The following is a 16,332-nucleotide window of genomic DNA, read 5'->3' as shown; positions in this document are numbered from 1 at the left end:
GTGTGTGTGTGTGTGTGTGTGTGTGTGTGTGTGTATTCTCTTCCTGAGCTAAAATGACCCAGAGAAAGAGTAGCAAGACTTTATAAAGCTGTTCTGGGAAAGATCAGGTAGGGCATATAGAGGAGAAAAAAAAGTACTACAAAAAGAAAGAAAATTTACAAAGGAAAAAATATGTCCTTTATACCCCTCTAATATTAGATGATCTATAGAATTATTTGCTTGTGATTCCTAAAATAAAGGCACTGGTTTCTGAAGTAGCATTCATAAAGACTTTTGTCCTTTCTAAAGTGCTTTCTCACATTCATTCATTCACTTAAATTATTTATTAAGTGTATTCTATGTTGGACATTGGGAGGATCCAGAGATTAGATATGGTTGCTGACTGACCTCAAGGAACTCAGTTTGTTGAGGGGAGATCGAACTTGTGTACAGATAAAAAAAAGTTAAAAATTAGAACTGATAAATGAGGAAGAGATCATTTCTGGGAGTAGTGTGGGGAAATGGTTATGGCATTTTGAGGTGAGTGTTGGAAGATAGAAGAATACTTGAATAGGTGAGGAGGGAGAAAGGACATTCCAAGCAGAAAAAAAAATGAACAAATGTATCAGGGAATCTATTCAGAGATCTTACAGTGATCCTACCCTCTTTTTCCCTTAACTTAACATCTCTATATACTGTGAGGACTTTCATCTTGGATTGTTTTTTTTATTAATATTCATTTTTAATATGGTTACATGATTCAAGCTCCTACTTTCCCCTTCACCCCCCCCCCCCGCTTCCCCTTCTCCCCGTAGCCAATGCACATTTCCACTGGTTTTAACATGTGTCCTTGTTCAAGACCTATTTTCAAATTGTCAGTAGTTGCATTGGTGTGGTAGTTTCGAGTCCACATCCCCAATCATGTCCGCCTCAACCCATGCATTCAAACGTTTGTTTTTCTTATATGTTTCCTCTCCTGCAGTCCTCCCTCTGAATGTGGGTAGTGTTCTTTACCATAAATCCCTCAGAGCTGTCCTGTGTCATTGCTTTCTGCTGGTACAGAAGTCCATGACATTCTATTTTACCACAGTATATCACTCTGTGTACAATGTTCTTTTGGTTCTGCTCCTTTCGCTCTGCATCAGTTCCTGGAGGTCTTTCCAGTTCACCTGGAACTCCTCTAGTTTATTATTCCTTTTAGCACAATAGTATTCCATCACCAGCATATACCACAGTTTGTTCAGCCATTCCCCAATTGAAGGACATACCCTCCTTTTCCAGTTTTTTGCCACCACAAAAAGCACGGCTATAAATATTTTTGTGCAAGTCTGTTTATCTATGATCTCTTTGGGGTACAAACCCAACAATGGTATGGCTGGATCAAAGGGCAGGCATTCTTTTATAGCTCTTTGAGCATGGTTCCAAATTGCCAGCCAGAATGGTTGGATCAGTTCACAACTCTCCACCAGCAATGCATTAATGTCCCAATTTTGCCACATCCCCTCCAGCATTCATTGCTCTCCCCTTCTTTCATTTTAGCCAATCTGCTAGGTGTGAGGTGATACCTCAGGGTTGTTTTGATTTGCATTTCTCTAATTATTAGAGATTTGGAACACTTTCTCATGTGCTTATTGATACTTTTGATTTCTTTACCTGAAAATTGCCTATTCATGTCTCTTGCCCATTTATCAATTGGGGAATGGCTTGATTTTTTATACAATTGACTTAACTCCTTGTATATTTGAATAATTAGACCCCTGTCAGAGTTTTTTGTTATAAAGATTTTTTCCCAATTTGTTGTTTCCCTTCTGATTTTGACTACATTGTTTGGATTGTTTTTTGAGAAGGGCCTCACTGTTTGCAGCATTCAATTAATTATTTATCATTACTATATTTTAGGTAGTTTAGATGCTAAAAATACAAAACCAAAAACAAAAGTCTCTGCCAGGTAGCTCATCAATTAGTTAATATTTCCCTTGGGTTGGGTGGTTTACAACATTTACAACATTCTAGTCTAAATCTATATGCATGCAATACAAGGCCACCTGGGGAGGTATAGGGTATGGAAGGGGTTCACTAGTATAGTTTTTTGACCACTGGGTACCACCCTAACTCTTCTGAGAAAGGCGGCAATCTAGCTAAGAAGGCTAAAGACATCTTGGTGGCTCCCTTTGGCAACCAAGGAGAAGCCCTTGTTTTTGTTTCTACTCCTTCCACTTCCTTGGATCGTTTTCTAGAAAGACATTAACAGTCTGAAACTAATTCAGAGGGGAGCAACCCAGAAAATGAAAGGGCTTGAAACCATGCCATGTGTGGATCAGTTAAAGGTAGCAGGAATATTTAACATGGACAAGAGAAGACTTAGTAGGGATGCCAACACATTGTAATCTGGAATAAACATTGCCTTTTACCTGAGTTGACCTAGATTCAAATCTTGGTCCTACTTCCAATTGATTACGCAATTTGAAGCATTTTTGCCTAATGTATCTGGCCTTTAGTTGGCCTCTCATACCTATAAAATTTGATACTTGGACTAGAGGGTCCATTGTAGCTATAAAAGCTAAAATTCTAAAATTTCTCTTAATAAATTAGGGTAAGTTGGACTAAAAGACGATTCCAGTCATGGTAGGCAAGGGTTGATCACAGATTTAGGGCTAGTTCAGATAAGGAAACAGAGGCCCAGAAAGATTAAGTGGTTTTTCCAAGGTCACACAGCCAGTAAATGGCTGGGTAGGTGGGGGGAATATTAAATAGGAAGAGGTCATTATAGTAATTTTCTTTACAGTTGAAAGAATGCCATGTAGAAAGAGATTCAGTTTATTATCCCCATTTTGTGATAAGAAAACTGAGGCTGAAGAGGTAAAGCATGACACCTAGCTAGTTGGCATAATGTAGTAGAAAAATCAATGGCTTTGGAACGAGGTTCTGAACCTCTTACTACCTATGTGACTATTGAGAATAAGTCACTTAAAAGCAGTTTCCTCATTTGTAAATGAGGGGGTTGGACAGGTGATCTTTAAAATCCCTACCAGCTCTAAATCTCATGATGTCTATGATCTACAGTGTCAGAGGCAGAATTACAAACTAGGACCCCTTGCTATTATAGGTGCTTTTTTGTCCTTGGCACTAGACACACTCGATTGCACTTAGAATAAGTCCAACGTTGGATCGGTGAGGGTAAGTGTGGCAGTAAAAGGTATTCAATTAACATTTCTTTTACCTTGTCCTCTCTCTGGCCCTCCCTGACAGCCAGGGGAAAAAAGGATGGTATTCCCAGTTATGACATCACAAAGCTGTACAGCAGGGTTGCCATGCAGCCCCAGACTTTAGGCCAGGATATTTTGAGAGGACCCAAGGTGTTGGAGCCCTGGCAGCTTCTCCAGCTAGCCACACTGGACCTCAATGGAGGCTTTGGTCTGTGCTTTCTCTGAGCTGCGAATAAGAGAAGGTATTGTACTGGGAAGGATATAGAAGGCTGGGAAAGAGGGAGACGAACAGAAGAGGCAGAAAAGAGAAGTCTCTCCCATCCTGCAGGGCCATCAACATGATATGTGCTGAGGAGTAGGCCACTTGTCAAGGGATTCTGGTGGCTAGAGGCTTGTGTGATCTTGGTCAAATTACTTCTTTCTGGACCAGTTTCGTTACCTCTAAAGTGGTACCCAAACAATAATACTCTCTAAGCCACATCCATCTCTAAGATGGAAAGTGAAGACAGAAATAGGAAGCATTTAAAGCCTCAAGAAGACTATCCACTAGGAAGTTTGTCCCCAGTAGCTGTCCCAGTAGTTCCAAAGAGAACTCTTTCCAATTTGAATGGACCTCTAAGTGGTGAGCAGACTTGAACCCCTTGGCTTCTGACGGGCTCCAGCTATCCTATTCACCAAAGGCCTTTATTCTTTTTGTCCTCACAGCTCTCTGAAAATGGGGGACTTACCTAGCCATATAGAGATGAATGACTCCACTTGACAGAAGGAAACCTGAGGGCAAGTAGGACAGTAATAAATTCAGGTTTATTTAGACTGAGCCCTAAATGGAAGGAAAGGAAGAGGACCCAGGGTGTTAGCTGGAAGAGGAAGTTGGCTGGTTCCCCTGGGTATCTCCCCCAGAGCGTCCCCCCTCCCCCTCTCAAGGGTGTCTGTGTTTTCGTCATAGATGCAGTGAGCCTGACTTTGGGCTGCCCAGGCAGCGCCGACACCCCCCCCAACATCTACGAGGGGGGTCTGGGGGCCCGGAGGCAGCAGTGCCCCAGCCCACCAGGCAGCAAGCCCAAGAACTTCCGCCTTCGTCACCTTCGGAGCCTGGCACTCTATCTGCCCAGCAGCATGCAACCTGCCGGCCAGTGCGAGAGCCACTGGCTGGGGAGGCTAATGGCAGGGGGCTGCCTCCCACGGGTGGGGCCCTTGCCCAAGGGCGGGGCATGGGCCCTCGAACTTCCTGGCCCTTTGAGCTCCACCAATCACCCCCTGGATTCACCAGGTCCCCAACCACCCAGGGAGAACCTAGGGAGTACAGGTGAGGATGCCCAGGACTGGCCGGGAACAGGATTCAGGGAAGGTAGGAAGGGCAGCACAGCCCAGCTCAGCTAGGGGCCATCCCAGGGAACAGGGTGCTAAAGGATGGGTTTAGGAAGGGTGGGCACCATCTCTACCCAAGGCCATTTCCAGTGGCGCAGCCTGGAGAGCAGGCAGTGTTTGGGGTAGAATCTCACATGGCAAGAATGTGAAAGGATTCCCTGAGGTCCGTGCAGCTCGAATATCGGTAAGTCCAAGGACCGTCCGTCCCTCTTCCCTGCTCTCACACTTCCTCTGGGCCAGACAGTCAGATCAGGGAGCAGAAAAAGCCTCTCGTGTGCTTCGGGTCACGGATCAGAGCAGGACAGAGAAGAGGCCGAAATGTTGTCGCTTTATGTGGGCCAGAGGGGCCCGGGGCAGCTGAATGTGTGGGCAGGGGTGCTTCGGGGTGTGCAGGCATTGCAGAGTAGAGGCCGAATACACACGAGAGTGGGAGGATGAGGAGGCCTGCATAATGCATTGGTACTTGGGGGGTGACTGGAGGAAGATGCCTATGATGGAGAGAGAAGAATTTGTGTGGAGATTGGGGGAGATCACCGCGTGCATCTAAGAGGTAGTGGTTAGACGTGAATATGGAAAAAACTGGGGGCAGCCGCATGGGTAGGTTTGTGGGCACTACGTCTTCATAAACATGCATATTATATACAATTTGTAATTGCACTGTATATATGGAACTTGCATTGCTGGGAGTGTGTGAATATGCAGGGATACCGGTGGTTTACGTCTGGATGGAAAGCCAGGGCTGTGGGTATAGATGTTGGTTTTGTATGTGAGTGACTCACTGTAGCGCAGAATATTTTTATATTTATGTAATTCCCTTCTCTAGGCTTTTTTTAGCCTTCTTGCCCCGTCCTGTCCCCCTAGACTCCTAATAGGGTCCCAGGCTTTTTTCCCCAGGACCATCTCCTTTTGATCTCTCATCTGTGGCCTTCAGCACATCTGAGCCTGAGCCCCAGAATTCTTTCCCTTAGAGGCCAAGCAGAGAGCACTGTGTTCCTTCCTCACTCAGGAAGAAGCGTGCTCTCGTGTGGAATAGGACCGGGAAACACTCTGGGAGAGGGAAAGCCTTGGCTTGAGAGCAAGAAAGACCCAGGCTCTCTCGATGGCCTTGGCCAGTTCATTTAGCATCTCTGGGCCTCTGCTCCCTGTGTAGGGAGTGTGTGTGTCTGTATGTGTGTAAGTGTTGGGGGGGTGACATTTACCCATCCTCTAAAGCCCTTCTAGAGAAGAGCACAGACACATTTGTGTGGAATCCTGGGATTGTTCACTGATGTGCAGTGACAGTTACAGGCTGGACTGTGTGCCCCCACTCTACCCGTCTACACCACACATTCTCATTATTGACTTGTTTCTTTCCCCTTTCCTCAGCTTCCAGCTCCAGCACCGACCCAACCAAGGGTGCCCTCTCCCAGCCCCGGCCACCCGAGGGCTCAGGCTCCAGGCCCAAGAGGTCTTGGGGAGCCTTAGAGGAGTCAACATGTCCTATGTGCAAGAGGACCCGGCCCGGGGCCCAGGAGAGGCCATAGGGCGGTCCCAAGCAGCAGGGCTGGTTCCCCCAGCTCTGGGGGCAGGTGGAGGGAATGGCCTGAGGCTACAGGTCCCTGGGAGAACAACCTCCCTCCAGACTCTCCAAGTTACCCCTGGCAAGCAACCCTCCAGGATGCCAAGACAGCTGAGGAAGTTCCCTCGGAGGGGAATCCGACTGGGGTCTCAGGGAAGTGAGAGGAGAGGGAAGAGGTTCCCGCCTGAGGGTCGGAGAAAGGAGAAGCAGGGTCGGTGGTCCAAGCAGCCCGGGCATGCACTACATACTCTATTGCCTCGGAGATGGTGTCAAAGGCAGATAATCCCAGTCGAGCAGGCCTGGGAACCAGCAGGTCCTACATCTGAATAAAGGGAGAGGTCTGTCCATCCTCAAGTCTGCCTCTAGGCCCCTGCCTCCTCCTGCCCAGGTTCACACACAAGGACATTCCCAGAAGGCCCAGGGAGATGAGCTATGAATATCAGGGCCTTGGGAATCGGGGTCAGGGTCACCCCTTTCTTCCCTACTGGTCCATATTGTTAAGCCTTTCTGCAGGCATCCAATCCTACTTCTGTCCCTTAAAAAGGCAGCATCTCACAGTGGATAGAGTACTAGATGTGGAATTAGGAAGACCTTGGTTTAAATCCTGTCTCTGACACTATGTGACCTTCCTTAACTTTTCTGGGCCTCACTTAAATATAAAATGAGGAGGTTGAACTAAATGGCCTTCAATTCCCTTCCAGCTCTAAATCTGTGATCCTGAGTTCTCACTCTCATACCAGTTGGTCAGTCAATGCTGGGGGCTCAGGCTTCCATTGGTCCCTAACAGGAAGAAGCTGCTTCAAATGGGAAAAGGAAACTCTACTGAAACTTCTTCAATAGCCCCTGGCTTAGCAGCAGGCAAGCTGATGAGTAAAGCCAGTGAGAGGAGGGAGGATTGGGAGGACAGAAAAGCCAAAGACTGAGGGAAGGTAGAGGTTGCCTACTAGGTCCTTTGTGGAGTTCAGGCTGGGGTATGTGGTATCCTTGTATTCAGGTGTCATGCCAACACTCCCATCTACCCAGGAAAAAAGGCCAAGTTAAAAGGACTGGAGGATTCTTCCCCACTGGAATTCTAGCTACCTTAATTAGGGGTATTCAACAGCTTCTATGAGCAAGGATATGAGGTACCTTCATATCTCTGGACTCTTAAGAGCTATTTGAATGAGGTGGGATAATAGTAATAGTACTCAGTGTGTCCTGGGAAGTTAGTCTTCTTGCCAGGGACAATTGAATTAGGTGGAAATTTGTAGCAATCCACATGGTATGGGGTTCCTGTCTCCAAATATCTCCCCCATATACCTACTAAAGTGTCTTAAATTACTTTAGCTCTTCTCATTTCCCTAAGCCTCCACTCAGATTTCCCTATATGGTAAAAATGTTCTCCAGTTAATAGAAATCACAGGGGTGGGATGGGGTGGTGGCACAAGAACACAGGTGGGAAATCCTGCCTCCATCACCTAAGTCCAGAGTCTTTCTTGCCAAGTTTTAGGGAAAAGGAAAGGAGCAGGAATTTTTTGGCTCCAGGTACCTGACACCTTTCTTGAACACATTGATGAAGATCAGGGCAGAGGGAAAGCTAGAAATACTTTGGAGCAAGGCTCAGAGGAAGTCATCATAGAATGTCAAGGCTGGAAGGGAACCTGTAGGTAAATGAATCCATACTAACTGAATAGAATAGAAAGGTGAGGGACCCCTAGAAAAAGCGACTCATTGTCAGTAGGAAAACTAAGATTCGAATTCAGTCCAGGGACTGCTCTACCATCACACCATGTTGCCTCTCCATGGTACTGAAATATATTTAGAAAAATGTGATCAAGCAGCATTTCAGTGCCTCCTATGTGCTAAGCACCACTCTAGGGGATGTAGATATAAATATGACAAAATAAAAAATCCCTGCTCTGGAGGAGTTAAAACTCTTGCCTCTGACCATTCTCCCAAAGAAATCTTGGCGGGGATCCAGAAATAGACCTTCCAAAAAAGGAAGGAAACTGGAGGCTGATCTTGGCACAGAAATGGTTGAGTCTGTGATCCATTGTGAGGCAAAGCCAATGTGTTGATTTGTTTTGCTTAACTGTACTTAGCTGTTAAAAGGGGAAAGTTCTATTGAGGGGAGGGGGAAAGTCATTGGGATGTGGAAGTACCTTTTTTTTAAACCATCAATAAAACATTTAAAAAAAATTAGGGCCTGAGAAACACAAAGCAGCACAGGTGATGTACCAGGGTGGGGAGGAGGATTCGGAATATTTCCAACAACACACATGCTGGCCCGACTCATATTTTTAAAAAATTGCAGCTTCTGAAGATTCATTCTTACACAGCCAAGAACAATTCTTAGACTGCAAAAGCAGACTAAAGGCATCCTCAGGTACCTTAGACTCACAGAATTTTTGAAGAAAATAGGGAATTCCAGGATCTGGCACAAGATTCATCCCTAAGTAGGAATCCCAGTTACCAAATCTCAAGAAATCAATGTAGCTAGACATTATAGTGAATAAAGTGCTGGATATGGAACTAGGAAGTCACCCTCTAGTTGCCTCACTATCCTCATCTGTAAAATAGGGATAATAGCACTTCATGGTGGTTGTGAAAATAAAATAAATTTGTAAGTGCTCTGCAAACTTTAAAGTCTTATTATAAGTGCTATCATTGCTATTAGGTTTGGCTATAGCCATTTAATAGAGAGCATTAAAGTTTGTAAAGGCTTTACAGAAATGAGTTCACATGAACCTCACAATAATCCTGTGAACTAGATGCTACAGGCATTATCTCCAATGCTGGTGGACTAATAGCTCAGAAGGCAGCCTGTTTCATTGTTAGGTCATCTTGGAAAATTATCACCGAACCTCAGGTTTGGACAAGAATCTAGTTGGTAGCATCCTCTACATATGGCCATCCAGCCTCTGTTTAATGACATCCAGTGAAGGGGAACACACCACCACCTGAGCAGCCCATTCCAGTTTAAGATTACTCCTATTTTTAGTAAGCTTTTTCTTGCATCAAGCCAAAATCAGCCTTTTCACAGCTTCTATTCACTGCTGCTAATTCTGCCCTTGGGGGTCAAGCTGAACAAGTCTCAACTCTCTTCCATCTGACAGTCAAATGCTGGAAGACATCCCTCTAAGTCTTCACCATAGTGCCTCACAATCCCTCAAATGATTTTCATAAAGCATGATCTTTAAATCATAAGTTTTATGCTAATGTAAAAGGTTTTGGGAGGTGTCCCATGGATATGCTCTTGATTCTTTTAATATTTTTTCAAAGATATCTTGTATAAAGTAAAAAGTCCCTGCCCTCGAGCTTACATTTTCTTTGAGAATACATGTAAAGTCCTAACATGTAGTGCCTAAACTTCAGATGTGGTCTGACCAGAACAGAGGACTGCAGATTGTCACTTCTCTAGACATTATAGCCTTCCTGGTGAAGTTTAAGATTGAAATCAATTTTTTGGATGTCATAATGCAATGTTGATTCACACTCAATTTGCAACCTATTAAAACTCTGGGATCTTTTTTTCAGATGAACTGTCTAGCCACATTCTCCCTCCCTCCCCCCCCCCCCCCATGCACATACCCCAATACATATACAACTTGTACTTGGAAAGTTGATTTTCTTATTATTAAATCTCATCATGTTTGATTTGGGCCAACTTTCAGATCTATCACTACCTATCCTCCCAGTTTTGTATCATCTGTAAATCTGATCATTTTGCTATCTATCCCTTTACCCAAGTAATTTTTTAAAAATGTTAGAAGGGTTATTCAACCAGCATTTAGTAAGCACCTACTCCATGCCAGGCACCGTGCTAAGTGCTGATCAAGGGCAGATCTCTAGGGCATTACATTCAAAACCTTTTTTAGTTGGTATCAATGACTACTTAGGTCTGGCCATTCAAGCAGTCTTAAATGCCCAGTCTATGTATCTCCAGCTTGTCCACATGAATTGCATCAGAGACTATCAAATGTTTTGATAGAAGCTAGGTAAATTTTATATACAGTAGCCCTATGATCTACCAGTCAAGTCAATGTGTCAAGAAGGGAAATGACCTGGCATTCCCTTCTGAGTATTTTTTGTTTTTGTTTTTTAGTGGAAAAGTTATTTTTCAAATTTATTCAGAAAAATTAAAATACTCTTTGAAACAAAAAACTTCTGCTCAGCATAAATGTTTGCCTCTAAAGCTTTTTTTTTTAACCCATACCTTCAGTCTTGGAGTCAATACTGTGTATTGGCTCCAAGACAGAAGAGTGGTAAGGGCTAGGCAATGGGGGTTAGGTGACTTGCCCAGGGTCACACAGCTAGGAAGTGTCTGAGGCCAGATTTGAACCTAGGACCTCCCATCTCTAGGCCTGGCTCTCAATCCACTGAGCCACCCAGCTGCCCCTGCCTCTAAAGCTTTTAACACTGTCTCTGAATCCACTAGAAAAAAGTACTCATCACAGAAATGATGCAAGTTTTATCAGCAACTGGAATGACCTATTGTTGATAAAACTATGAAGTCACTGTATCCTTCTGTAGATGTTTATTAATTTTTCCAGGAATCAAAAAATCAATGAACTTCAATCAAAGCTCTAAGATACTAGACATTAATCTACAAACTCTTCTCCTGTCTCTTTTTAAAAAATTAAGATTTTCCCTTCTTTGCTTTCCCCTATTCTCCATGATCCTCAAACAATATGTTAGACCAAAAATATACTTCCCTGTAATTTCCATCTACTGACTCTAGTTTTGCTCTTTGAGTCAAAAAGAATCAAATCAAATTCCTCATCCCACATAACAGATATTTGAAAACCACATTCCTCCTAAGTCTTCTCCATGCCAAATAAGTCCTTCACTGTATTAGGGAGGATCTGATCCTCCCCTACCTCAGCTTAGTTGAGGTAATCCCTGAATATGACCATATATAATGAGTTGTTAATATATTAAAGTGTAAATGCCCTGTTATCCCTTTACAAAATGTGAATACCTCTCGGAGACAAATAGGAATATGGACACCAGATAAGACTTTTCATAAATGGACCTGTATTTGAGAGAGGGACAGTTAAGGCAGGTGCCAGCAGTTGTTAAAGAATCCAGCTGTTTATTTCTTGATAGGGAGAGGAAGAAGGGGATTTTCTTTCCCTTCTCCCCATTGGCCATGGTATCTAACAGCAGGGCTTCTTTACCAGAAAATACCCTGTCCAAGAAGTTGGAGGTCAGTTTGAGAGCTTTCAAGGCACAAGTGAGGGAACATAAAAACATACTTCAAGTCTATAACCATGTTATTGAGTCCTCTTATTATTCTGGTAGTCCTCTTCTGTACGTGCTGCAGCTTGGACCCAGTACTATAGATCTGGTCTGATTAGGACAAAGAACTATGACTTCCCTCAATCTGGCCATTACATTTCTATTAATATAGTTTATATAATCAGGTCATTTGATGAAAATATTTTTGAGCAAAAGTCTGTGCTGGGGGAATACCAATTTTCAAAAAGAAAAATAACTTCCAGGAGTAAAAATATTAAACCTAGTCTCTTGTATACCACAAAATAAACAACCTCAGTGGTAAAGCAATGTAGGATACTTGGATGGTATTTAAAGTGACCATTCACAATTAGGAATCCAGAAGACTCATGATGAATACTACCCACCTCCCAAGAAGTGAAGGACAATGCAAATTGAGACATACACATATGGGTGCATTTGTTCACACATATGATATGTGGGTAAATATGATATATATGCACATATGCGTTTGTTGTCCTTCATACTTGAAGACCAAAATAACATCATAATGTCAGGGACAATGTACAGTTGTGTCCAGCTGGAGCTAATCAGACCAGTACAAGCTCAGAAGATTCTTCCATAAGTTGGGCACAAATATATGAACACTAAGAATGGAGATGTCTCTAAATGTATACATCTCACATTCCTTTTGAGCTAATGAAATGGTTTTTCTCAGAGAGCACAGCACCTTCTTTGATGTGGGCATACCTTGCTAGTCTCTCGTGTCTCACAATCGATACCAAAGTTCTTCAGAGGGATCTTCAATGTCTTTGTTTCACTTCTGACCTTCATGCAAGCACTTGCTTTGTGTGAGTTCTCTATAAAATAAGTCTTTTAAGCAAACATGTGTTTGGCACTTGAACAACATGACCAGCCCATCATAGCTGCACATTCTGCAGAAGAGTTTGAACACGTGGCAGTTCTGCTCAAGAAAGGGCCTTAGTGTCTGGTCCCTTATCTTGCTAAGTGACCTTCAGAATCTTCTTGAGACAATTCAAATGGAAGCAGCTCAATTTTCCGGCATGGCGCTGGTGGTCCAAGCATGGCTCGGCTCTGTAGACCTTCATTTTGGTAGGTAGACTGATACCTCTTCTCTCTCACATTTTCTTTGTGGTTTCCCAAACACCGAGCTAGCTCTGGCAATATGTGCATCAACCATATGTGTATATACCCGCAAAGTATACTGCCAAAGTAAGTGAACTTATCCATAATATTCAAAATTTCTCCATTTGCTCTAATTAATGATTCCATGTGTGGATGGTGTGGTGGTAGCTGCTGGAGAACCTGTTTTCTTACGTGTACATGCACATAGCACATACACACAAATGTGGATATAGCCAAAGTGGGTTTTTGTTTTGCTTGAGTATACAGGGCTTCTCCCTCCCCTTTTCTTTTTCAAAGAGGGGAAAGGCAGAAGTGGGAGGGGGAAAAGTCATATTTTGTTTAATTGGAAAGTATTGAAATAATTGAAAAAAATTAAGTTGAAAAAATAAAAGTGATTGTTTCAGAATTGTGATTTCATTGGTGTGGGGAATTCCCTAAAGTGGAAATTCCTGGCACTTGCAGATAAGGCAATGCCCCAGTACCAACTTGGGGAATTGTCCAACTCACTGAAGGGTTAAGGGACTTACCCAGAGGCAAGCAAGGAGTTTATGTCAGAGGGAAGAGTTAAATTCAGTCTTCCTATCTCTGAAGCCAAATTTCCAGTGCTTCATTTAAAGCGAAGACAAAAAGAAAGCTGGCAAAATTGTTTCTCTGGCTCCTTTTCCATTTCCCTTTCCCTTTTCCCCATACAAATCAGAGTAATAGCAGTAATGAACACAAGTGTCCAATAAGCACTGATTATTGGTAAAGGGGTACTTTTTGCAAGTTTCAAAGATTTAGTTGAAATGGTTACCAGATGCAGATTGTGTTTGATATAAACTACCAAATCTACTAGTAATCAATGACACTAAAATTCCCTTGATGAGCAAGGATCCCCAGGTTGATTACTACATAGTGGTAAGCCACAACTATATCTCCATCTCAGGTCCAAAGTAGACTTCATAGTTCTTAAACTCTGCAGAAATTGTTGTATAGAAGCCATACTTCTGCCTGGCCTCAGTTTCCCATGCAATCTATCATAAAGCATCCTTACCCCTATGCTGAGACCATCTTCTCCTATTCAAACACAGACAGAGATAGGACAATTAGAAGTAATGGGGTATACATTGCAGATACATTGCTGCAACTGGCATCAGAATACCTGGAGTCCAACTCGACACATAATTCCTTTGGTTAGAATAGTGAGGATAATGGAAGCCAAACTGAGTTATATCTACGTGAGAAAAAACGATTTTAGCTCCCAGCAGTCCCTAAAATCCTAAGTAAATGTGACCCAACTAGTAGAGCAGTGTGACCTGCCTCTCTAAAGACAAGGCCTATTTGCTTCAGTGCATCCTAAACTCCACCTTGGGCAAGTTAGCACTTGCCAAATAATTGCCGTCTGGCACCTGGACCCTGATGACTGTGATGATACACTGAGCAAGCCTGATTATCTGATTATACCAGTCTCACACCAGTGTGAACTATCATTAGCATAGAATAACAGAACATCAGAGTTGTGAAGAACCTTATGACATAGAATGTTAGAGCTGGGTGGAATCCTCAGAGATAATCTAGTCCAATTTTCACTGTATGGAACTCCCACAGGGCTCTATCAAAACTCAAGTTGGGATCATTGAGGGGGCTTTAATTTGCTTCCAAAATACTTGGATCTACAACAGTATTATCACCACAGAATTAAATAACAAGTTCCAAAACCTTGTTCTGATTCTTAGGACCAACATCCTTGAGTAAGACTAAATACAACTGCATGCACTACTATCCTCCAGCAAAGGGCTTTTTGAGTTTTCTCTCCAGTTGTGGGGATGAGTTTTGTTGGGCCATCCCCATATTCCCAAATGGTTGTTTTTGTGACTAAGTATTTCCCAGAAGGCTCAGTAATATCTATGAAAGAAGAATTTTTCTTTTTGAAAAAAATTTCTCCCTGGGTAATCCTACCTCACCTAAACAAGGATGGACCTATGATTTTGGCTCTATTAGTACTATGTTTTACTCAAGATGATACCAAATAAGTATTCACAGCGCAAAGAAGCCTTGTACTAAAACTTAACAAAAATATAAGCCTAAAAACCAATGAAAAGCTCTAAAAAAATGAGACATTATACCTTAACGTATAGCTCCTAATCTTTCAAAGCGCTTGCACATTCACCATTTTGCTAGATCTTCACAACTGGCAACCCCTTGAAAAGATTAATAAATAACTGGGTATGACCAACAATATGAAGAATAGACATTTTCTCTGATTCTCAAAACCTCTTAATCCATTCCAAAATGGGAATTATGCATAAGAAAGAAAGCAATTTCCACCACCTCCTAATTTCATTGACAACAAATTCTGCAATTGGCCAGGGTAAAGACCTACAAATATAAAGGAAAGAAAATTTGAATAACATAAAACGATTGCTCACTCATCAGAAACTGTAGAAAGTGATGAGATAATGTGTTCTAGAAAGCAAAGGAGCTCAAGATGCAACTCAATATGACATACTCTACAGTTCAGACTGAAACTAATGAAAAAAGAGGCATTTGAAACATTCCTAAAAAGAAAAACAAACCTGAAGAAAGTATTAGCTTTTCAAACACTTCAGATAACAGATATGCAAGAAAGATAAATATGAACAGTAAAATCACAACAGATTTAAAACATTAAGATATTTCTTTCTAAATGCACACAGGAGACAAGGATAAAAAAAGTCAAACAGAAGTAACGATGGGGAAAAATGGTTTAAAACATCATGGACTCAACCTCATGATAGTAGGTCTACAAGTGAATTGATATGTTTTGTGAGACTAAATTGGAGCCTGGGAGGGAACATCAAGGGGCAATGGGAGGAAGAAGATAAGGTGTATTCTAATGAAGGGAAAATCATTTTTGTAGGCTCTGAAGAAAAGAGCCAATAGGAAGATGGGTGAAGAGACATAGGGAAGGACTGAAAAAAAAAGGGGAAATTTTGTTTCAGTTGGAGAAAGAGGACACCATTAAGGAATGTTCTCATGAAAGAGAAAAGAGTCTATAAAGGGAGATGGAAACATTACAATGGCTATAATCTTCAAGGATTTGGTGCTTAAAGCCCTCATTCTACCTCAAGAGGATGGGAAATGGTTTTCCTGGGGTAACTGAACCCCAGAAGAATGGGAAGGTATAAATCTAGAGAAGAGATTTCAAGACAAATTATCATGGGGAGGGCAAAGATTGATAATGGACTTACACAATTAAGGTATATAGGGAATTTCTGTCAGGGAAGAATATCTAATCACCTGTAATAACTGGTATGTCTAAGTGAGCCACCACAGAAAAAGGAGACTTGGGGCAAGATTTATAAGCTAATAACCAACATAGAAACTGCTTAGAAGAAACCCAAAATAGGTATCTTAGAAGTTTTAATTCTATGAGGAATATAAAGACTAAAGAAGAACTAAATAAGTCTAAGGACTACAAAAAGAATAGACAGAAAAGGAAAGTAAATAAAGAAGAAAATAAGAGCAAGAAATCTTTTTTAGAAAGCCTCAAAAAATGAAATTTTAAAAACTAATAAACATAAATAGAAAAGAAGGGGAATTTTATTTTGCCATTTAACTGAGAGGGAAAAAAGAGAAGAATGAAATAACTAGATAAAAGAAAGTAAAAAACTAATATAAATTAAGCAAAACTCTAAAATTAGGGGAAGCTTTTCCCCCACTCTTTCTTTTTTTAAATATTTGTCACAAGAGAAGGCTTGCTGAGAAGAGGAGGTGAGGAACAGTATTTTTGGAAATGAGTTTGATATGGATCATCAGTAATTTAAGTATGCTGGGTCTACATTATTATTAATTGGCTATCCCATTTGTCACACACACATACATACAAATGGGAATCTT

At 42.0% G+C, this 16,332-nt stretch overlaps 1 protein-coding gene across 1 annotated transcript; it reads left to right on the top strand.

Annotated features, from left to right (window-relative positions):
* Positions 1 to 3,381: 3,381 nt before the first annotated feature.
* C1H16orf90 (chromosome 1 C16orf90 homolog) lies at positions 3,382 to 6,076 on the top strand. The gene is made up of 3 exons (XM_044657172.1): positions 3,382 to 3,427; positions 4,132 to 4,491; positions 5,919 to 6,076. The coding sequence occupies exons 1-3, from the start codon at positions 3,382 to 3,384 to the stop codon at positions 6,074 to 6,076; spliced, it is 564 nt and encodes a 187-aa protein (XP_044513107.1).
* The last annotated feature ends 10,256 nt before the right edge of the window (positions 6,077 to 16,332 follow it).

Source organism: Gracilinanus agilis, chromosome 1 (genome assembly GCF_016433145.1).
Source record: "Gracilinanus agilis isolate LMUSP501 chromosome 1, AgileGrace, whole genome shotgun sequence".
NCBI lineage: Eukaryota > Metazoa > Chordata > Mammalia > Didelphimorphia > Didelphidae > Gracilinanus > Gracilinanus agilis.
This window is presented reverse-complemented; position numbering and strand designations above follow the sequence as displayed.